The 8,117-nt window shown below is 41.1% G+C and overlaps 1 protein-coding gene across 1 annotated transcript; it reads right to left on the bottom strand.

Moving 5' to 3' along the window:
* Positions 1-854: 854 nt before the first annotated feature.
* Positions 855-6,497, bottom strand: LOC124692289 (pheophytinase, chloroplastic-like). The gene is made up of 6 exons (XM_047225632.1): positions 6,170-6,497; positions 5,055-5,732; positions 3,404-3,630; positions 2,833-3,024; positions 2,599-2,755; positions 855-1,321 (listed from the first exon to the last, which is right to left on the bottom strand). Exons 2-6 carry the CDS (start codon positions 5,703-5,705, stop codon positions 1,082-1,084), a joined length of 1,467 nt encoding a protein of 488 aa, XP_047081588.1. The 5' UTR covers positions 5,706-5,732; positions 6,170-6,497; the 3' UTR covers positions 855-1,081.
* Between the last annotated feature and the right edge of the window lie 1,620 nt (positions 6,498-8,117).

Raw genomic sequence — 8,117 nt, 5'->3', positions numbered from 1 at the left:
TGAAACCTCGTAGAACAAAATGATCTAAGTGGTTGAGGAAGAAGCTCGAATAAGATAAAGTAAAAGGATATTATAATTCGTGTTTGAGAAAACTACTATAAATTTGAATCAACATTATTGCGAAAAATATAGGAGCTGTTATTGCAAAGATTCTAGGGGATTTGCATATCGCTATGGAACTCTAGGTTGGTCCAATAATTCTCTGGAATGAACTTTTCTTTCGTTTTTCACATTCTCTATTTTTAATACTTTTTCATGGATGTCAAAACTTAATTAACATTGTGTTCTTACACATTCTGCATTTATTGCGATCTTTGAAATTTCACTAATTTGCAAACAACGTGTATGACATACACAAACATTTCCTATACACGATTAGAATATCCTTCTATTCAGGGACGGAGAGAAGGGGGGACGAGGGGGGGCTTAGCCACCCCCATGATTTTGATTTCATGAGGAACACTACTCACTAAAACTCTAATTTCTTGTTGATTTAGCTAACTCTGCCCCCCTCATCAACTTTACAACACTATTTTGCCCCCCTCAATGTGGGAAGCTGGCTCCGTCCCTGCTTCTATTGGAAATATAAGCAGGTGCCCATCTAATGCATTTTTTCCTTTGAGATGGAGAAAACTGCAGGTGGAGTAAGAGGGTACAGTCTAGAGGACTTAAGTGCCATAGCAATTTTAGGAGCCCTCGCACATTAGATCTTCAATCCATCGCTATATAATTGTTGAAAAATACTTCCATGAAGGAAATAACCGAATAACTTTTTTAAAACATTAATTACGTATATATGTACCACAGTACCATGGTAGGTTGGGTCCAAATTTGATCCTCACATCAACAAGGTCTGTCAAACTTCACAAGTATTCCCAGTGAAGGAAGTATCTTAATTCCTTTTAATACAACCACCGCAGATATTCCTGCCTTGGACTACACATATTCACATTCACTAGAAATAATAAAAATTCTATCTAGTTGGTACATCTAGGCATCAACCTGACTACTCTACATAAAGAATAATGAATACAATATACATTTGAAGCTTCTAAATTCTAACAAACTAGGGAAGAATTGCCTAAGACACTACCCGTATGTTGGAGGCATGCCGTTTTAAGAATGAGCTTATCTGGCTCCACAAGGAATTTCTGGAACCAAAGAGCCGTACACTAACTGATTTCGTGGACCCTGTTCTTACAAATTCTAGCTCCCGGGATACACCATGTTCTTCATAGCTCGGATCATCAAGGAATGGGAGGTCAATCAAACCCTCAGACTCCACGTTCTTAAGCCATCCTCGGAGTAAATAGTTTATAACCTGAGTAAATACGAATGTTCAGCAGACATCATTATTGTTTAAACAAAAGGGTTGGTACCAAAACTAGCTAGCCACGAACCACGAATAAAGACCCCAGTTGGTACCAGAGCTTAGACTTCACAACAGGTGTAGTTTCCAAGGACTTAAGACCAATACTAACATCTTAAATTTTGCTTTAGTTGAGATTAATCAACTAAATATTTCTTCACAAAGTGAAGTGGCACAGCTAAAACAATAGTACTCGTACACGCATAGTGATTGACAAAAAATGTCGAAAATGTAATGAGAAACATGCTAATATATCCGTATGCATGCAACTTTCTCACAAGAAAATGCTAATGTATTTTTGTCTGTGCACTATGCACTGGATGTAAGTTTTCTGTCATATGTGTTAGCCAGTCCAAATGGCAACGAATTTTTTCCAGCCCTTTCAGGCTAGCACCAGCCCAGTTAACAAAAGCAGGATTATGACGCAGCGTGTGGCTGATGGGGGCGCTCTATCGGTCACAATCGTTGCAAAATTAGAAGTGTAGTGGTGTGAAATGTTACATTCTAAGAGTACAGAGTACATTTCTGTGAATTGATTGCTTACAAGTATAGTTTTGACAAAAGAAGTGTAGATTTGTGATACTTACTCTAATAAGAAAAGGCAAAAGCTAACTGATTGCAATTCTCTCCTGAAGGTTTTTGACCCAGGCACAAGAGAGAGATCGCCAGCCAGCCTCATCGCAAAGGAATTCCATAGATGAAAACCAGAAGATAGAAGAGTTCAGTTAGTCTATGCTAGTAGAAAGGTTACTGGTGTTGCCCATAACCTTGCCCAGCATGGGCGTAGAGAGTTGTGTCGTGGTGTAATGCAGAACAATGTCCCGGCGTGTGTGGCGGGGATTGTTTTGCAAGAATGTAAGGAAAGTGTTATTGCTTAATTAATACACAACTCTTTTTTTTTTAAAGGCAAAAGCTACAAGCAAAATTGCATATTTCTGATTTTTCTAACTTCTTTCAGGTTCAAATTAAATTTCAAAAAGGGCAATGCAGTGCTCCAAGAATGATCTCCCAACGTGTTGATTTTAAAAGTTGCATGTTCGCAGCCTGATGGTAGTTTGCTATAGGTATTTCCTTATAACAGAATGTCCATAATCCATAATGAACTCACAATTGTAATGATATAAATCCAAAGGGAAACCCACAATTCTAATAACTGATATAAATCCTCATCGTAAATGATATAAATCCAAAGGGAACCCACAATTGTAACAGGAAATGCAATGGTTTACCTCAGGAACCTCATCGTGAGGACAGTGACCGGCAGGGCTGATTTGATAATAGGGTGCTTCTGGCACCTGCTGCTTGACTCTAGTACCCCAAAAAGGTCCAACCCAAGGATCTTCTTTCCCATACATAAGAGAAATGGGAATACCCTGACTTCGGCACCTGAGAATGGCCAGTGTTAAAATGGAAAACATTTTAGAAGCAATAGAGAAATTCATCACTTGGGCTATCCACTTCACCTAGAAAGTGCCTCCTGGAAGGATATCTGACCCATTGGAGCAAACATAATGGAGGCAAATGATGCAGCAGCTGCTGGGTGCTCCGTTGTCTCTATAATACGCGAGAACACCTTATCAATATTTGTTGAGTGGTCAGCATATACTTGCCTGAGTATCTTCTGTATACTTCTCGGGTCACTTATCTTCTGCCACCTGCATCACAAAAGGATTAATTGACTGTATCCAATTTATAGGATCCAAATGCCTGGATAACGAACATAGTTCTGACGATGTACAAATCGCACAGTTAACATGACAACCTAGTAAGCGGAGAGAAATCATAATGCAACTGGAGAAGAAATACCGTAAATTCTATGCGGGGGTACATAATTAATGTATGAAAATGTACTTTCATTTTTGCAAGAGTTGAAATGTCAGGTTATCTCTAAGATTTCATGTAAAAGGTTCATGAAAGAAAATGAGATAGACTGCCAGAATAACAATGACATGCACAAATAAAACATAACTTAAGTCCAGAAATTTTAAGATTATGCAACTTGAATGCATGCGAAACCTAGTAAGTAACACGTACACTGTTTCAGTAAGTTTCCTCACAGATGATGGAAGAGGAAATGTCCCAGCCCATGGAAAAATCTTTGACAAATGAGGAGATCTTGAAGGGTTAGGAAGGAAACCCCAAAATGGTGTTGCATTAAGCAATGTAACCCCCTTTACAAGGTGTGGACTGGATGCAGCAAGATATAGAGCAACAAAACCCCCAAGAGAGTTTCCTACAATATAAACGGGTTCACCAATAACCTGATAGAGGGCAAAAAAATTAGCTTACGAAAAATGAGATGTAATTTTAATAGTTGAAGATAAGCCGTCGAAGTGATCCTTAATAGGAATATTTTAAATAGTATAAAAGGCATAAATAATTATATGATTGACATAACGACCCTGTGAAAGATGCATTAGCATTTATAACCACCAACGTCGGACCTGTCAACACAAAGATCAATTATATTCACAGGACCATCCTTAATCACACGATCCAAAACCAGCAAAACATTGATCAATCATGTGTGAACTATAAATCATTTTATTTTCATTAAGAATTTGTGACCCTCAAAGAAGTTCACATAGTGTTCCACATTTGTGAATAAACTAAAACCCGATTATGCGGTTATGAAGAGTTTGAATATACATGATATATGTGATTCTTGTCCAGCCGACCATAATTAGATTCTCACAAGTCTATGTATAGGACTACTAAAAAGATGCCTAGATGATTAAATTGCCGTGGAATTTCATTCTTGTTATTTGTTACCCCTTGGTACTAGAATCAAAATTGTTTTACAAGTGAATTTGCCGTGGAATCATGTGTGAATTATTAATCATTTACTTTCATTCAGAATTTCTGCTCCTCAAGGAAGTTTACTGTCAAGCTTCATGCAATAGCCAACGCAACCAAAAGTATCCAGTTATACACTTCAAAACACCCACTCTCACGTGTGACGGGATGGAGAAGAGAAAGCAACACATGGATAGAAGAAGAGCAAATAAAGAGGCCAATACGTGGATAAAGAGGGAGGCAACAATAATTTTAGGATAAATTGCGAAAACCAAGACACGAACTCAAGACCCTAGGCCCTGATACCATGTCAAGCTTCCTGCACTATCCACCGTAACCAAAAGTACAAACTTATAGAAAGGGCTAGTACAATCCACGTATACACTTCACAACATTCACATAGTGTTCCAGATTTGTGAATATATTAAAACCCGATTATGAGGTTATGAAGTGCTTAAATATACATGATATATGTGATTCTTGTCCAGCCGACCATAATTAGATTCTCACAAGTCTATGTATAGTACTAAAAAGATGCCTAGATGATTAAATTGTCATGGAATTTCATTCTTGTTATTTGTTACCCCTTGGTACTAGAATCAAAATTGCTTTACAAGTGCATTCGCATGAAGTAAGGAGATGTGCAATACAAGTGTCAATTAAGGAGTATGGCACCTACAGTAGCAACATGAGATCAATTCTTACAACCAAGCATTTCTGCTTGATAAAAGTAAAATAGCTAACTTGCTTGGTAATTACTGGAGGACTCCCGAGAGTGCAAAACACACGAAGCTTTGAGAACTTGGAAGACATGTTAGCAAAATGAACACTGGATGACACAACTAAGATTCCACCATTCAAAAAAGACACAAAGATTCCGAAATGGTACCTCTTCAATGAAATGCTGGACCTGATTATGCCACAAGTCTACAGAGTACACCAATTCATCAGCCCATGGCTGTGAATCTTGTCCAAAACCCCAATATGACCCCTCCTCTTGCTCCCCTTCATCCTTAGGAGCAGGGTCTTCACATGGCAATGACATTCCCTGCCCTAGAAAATCCATCGTCCACACCTTGTAATCACGACCAAGATCCATCAGTTGCTTCTCATAATGGAATGTGCCCACCCCAAAGCCTGGTAAAAAAAGCACTGCTGGGGCGTTGCTATTCTTGGTGCCAGACTTCTCGTAGTACACCGTCAGCTTCGGCTTCCACTCCCACAAACCGGTACTGATTTGAGAACTGTCTGGTCCGTCCGGCAGACCCGGAATCGCCACTCTCCTGACCTCACCAACCTTCTGGGGGATGCCTTGGAGAGCCGAATTGACGTCACTTACATTGAAGCTATGGCTGACGCCAAGCTTTCCTGAATCACCTGGATTTGAAGCTCTCCCTGTCCCAATACACAGAATTGCACTTTTTCTTGGCCGAACAAGCTTGGTCTGGCGCGTAGCAAGACCCGTGCCGAGAAACCTCCGAGCACTGCTAGATGTTTGATGAAATGCCAAGCAGGAGTGGCTGGAGGAAACCACTTCCATGACCGTTCGGTAGCTAGCACACTAGTTCTGCAAGAGAGGAGCGAACTAATTAAATTCACTACGTTGTACAGGAATAAAGAATTTCAGAGTCTGTCTATATAGAGATATGATCGCAGAAATGAAAGTGTTTTTTTTACTGTCATACATGAGAGACATCCAGTAGAATAAGCTACATACGGATCCGAACCTACAAATCGGCTCAGGAGTTAACTGAATCCGACTAAAACGGATGACCCATTTTATGCTTGTTCCGCCCACAAAAAGGCAGACGGGATCTTACCAGATTGGCACCATTTTTCTATACACAAAAATGGTACTGTACTATGAACAAGCAAGGGCGTCAGGCATGGCGGGAGTAGAGCTGAGCTCAATTTTTTCAGGGATGACTTGGATTGGGTTGCACGCGTGAAAGAAAATACCATAAAAAACACTGAGAACAAACGGAGCAAGTCTGGGTTGCTCACCAGCAAAAGGACTCGATCAAGTCCGGGTGGATCTCCACGCCACGCCAGCACAATCAGAACGAAGGAGGAAGAACTCCTTCCAGGTGGCGTGGTTTGGTACCCGAGGCGTGTTCCGCGGACGAGGTGGGAAGGAACAGATGTACTAGTGAGGGCCGATGGCCGAGGGGGTAACTTTGATCTCGATGGAAAGTCTCGGTCTACCATGAAGTTCTTCTTGCGTCCAGATCACTCCTACCGAACTCCCTTTTGCGTCCGGGTTACTTCTTCCTCCGCTTGTCTTCTTCTTCCCCATCTCCACGTCCGGCTCTTCTGTTCTACAGCTTCCAGCCCCGTCGTTCCTCCACCACCACACACTGAACGGAGCGAGCCCACCAAGTCACCAGCCCATCTGAATATCTGATGGACGGCACCAGGTGAAGCCACGTCTCTAGTGCCCAGAGGTTTACCGGACATTGTCATGCACGTGTTCTGCAGAGATCATTTACGGCCTCACAGATGATTCCAAAGTCAATATCTCGATTCTCTTGGTTTCCTTCCATCGAATGAAATAGGAGACTTCTTTTGTGCATAAACACTTTAATTTATGGTTCTACTGGAAAATGTTAGAATATTAGACAATTTATGAGAGAATTCAATCACCGAAAACAACATTACAAATGCACTAGCATACTTAACCATACACATCAGACTAAGCATATGCATCAGATCTAAACATGAAACAAGTATCAATGCAAGGTAAAAGAGAAAAAGGTTGCTCCAGCAGCATCACCACCACCATAGCCGTTGTTGATGTCACCCATGGTGTACTCAGATTTCTCGAGAAAGCAGTCAAATCGGTGATGAAGAACACGAACAATAGAAAGGGACCTTTAAAACACATATGTATATCGGTAAATTCTATGTATTACAAAATGTCGCAAGAGGTGTCAGTGACCAACTTTAGAGACATGTGGGAGGCTAAGGTACCTTGTAAGATTAAATTTTCTCCTAGTAGTTGTTCTTGACAAGCCACCCTCCAGTCAGCAGATTGCCATTCGCCACGGGCATGCTAATGGTGCATGCGCCTTGTGTGGTGCCTCTGAGAATGCAACCCATTTTTTTCTCATGTACCTTGGCAAAGTTTGCTTGCGGCGTGCTGCTGCTGGGGTGCAACAGGTACTAGGAAAATTTCACCCAATTCCATGCCATTCTTTCTAGTTTTGTTGGATACCCGCACAAAATCTTGTGGGCGCTATTTTTAGCACAATCCTGAGCCTTGCGGCATATCCGCAATAAGATTATGATCGAGAAGAAAGTCATTAACCATCCCACTGACGTTATTTACAAAACTGCGATTTTCTTGCAACTGTGGAGCATCAGGGTTTTTTTTTTTTGCGAAACAGAGCATCAGGTTCAAGGCATGGAAAAAGGAGGGGCCTAGCTGAATGGCGAACGAGGCGCGGGAGTTGTATGCATCAATGAGGCAAAGAAGCAGAAGCCCAAACGAGTAGCTTGATTGAGATCGTTTAATCCTTAGTCTGGTGTTGTTCGGCTTCTTGTTGGGGAGGTCGTCTCCAGGATACTCTTCTGTTAGTTTGTTTCTGTCGTGCTTGTGTTAGTCCGTTCAGCGAAGCTGCCGTGGTGTGATCTTGTAAACTTTGTGAACTCCCGGCTTTATTAATTTAAAGTCGGGCATCTAATGTCTTTTATCTAAAAAAAATGGTGGGAGAAGCAGTTCCTTCTATATCAATCTATAACAGTAATGCAAAAGAAAGCAACATGCACAAGGTGTGATGAATTAGTATGTAGCCTAAGTAAATTGACTATGTAAGTGCAATTACATAGTGACATGAATGTTGCATGCTCAACTTCCAACACCCTCAAAACGGTTGTGTGGCGGAGGCCGGCGGTTAGGAAGCATGGAGAAAGTGCATGGCAGCCTCGGAGGCTTATTCTCTTGTGGTGGCCA

The sequence above is a fragment of the Lolium rigidum genome, chromosome 1 (genome assembly GCF_022539505.1).
Source record: "Lolium rigidum isolate FL_2022 chromosome 1, APGP_CSIRO_Lrig_0.1, whole genome shotgun sequence".
Classification (NCBI taxonomy): domain Eukaryota; kingdom Viridiplantae; phylum Streptophyta; class Magnoliopsida; order Poales; family Poaceae; genus Lolium; species Lolium rigidum.
This window is presented reverse-complemented; position numbering and strand designations above follow the sequence as displayed.

Excerpts from the sequence above, each read along its gene's own strand:
- LOC124692289 (XM_047225632.1), bottom strand. The coding sequence starts at position 5,705 with ATGGAAGTGGTTTCCTCCAGCCACTCCTGCTTGGCATTTCATCAAACA. Across the intron at positions 3,025-3,403 it reads AGGAAACTTACTGAAACAGT|GTGGCAGAAGATAAGTGACC; the intron begins GTACGTGTTACT and ends TTTGTGATGCAG. Across the intron at positions 1,322-2,598 it reads CTCACGATGAGGTTCCTGAG|GTTATAAACTATTTACTCCG; the intron begins GTAAACCATTGC and ends GTATTTACTCAG.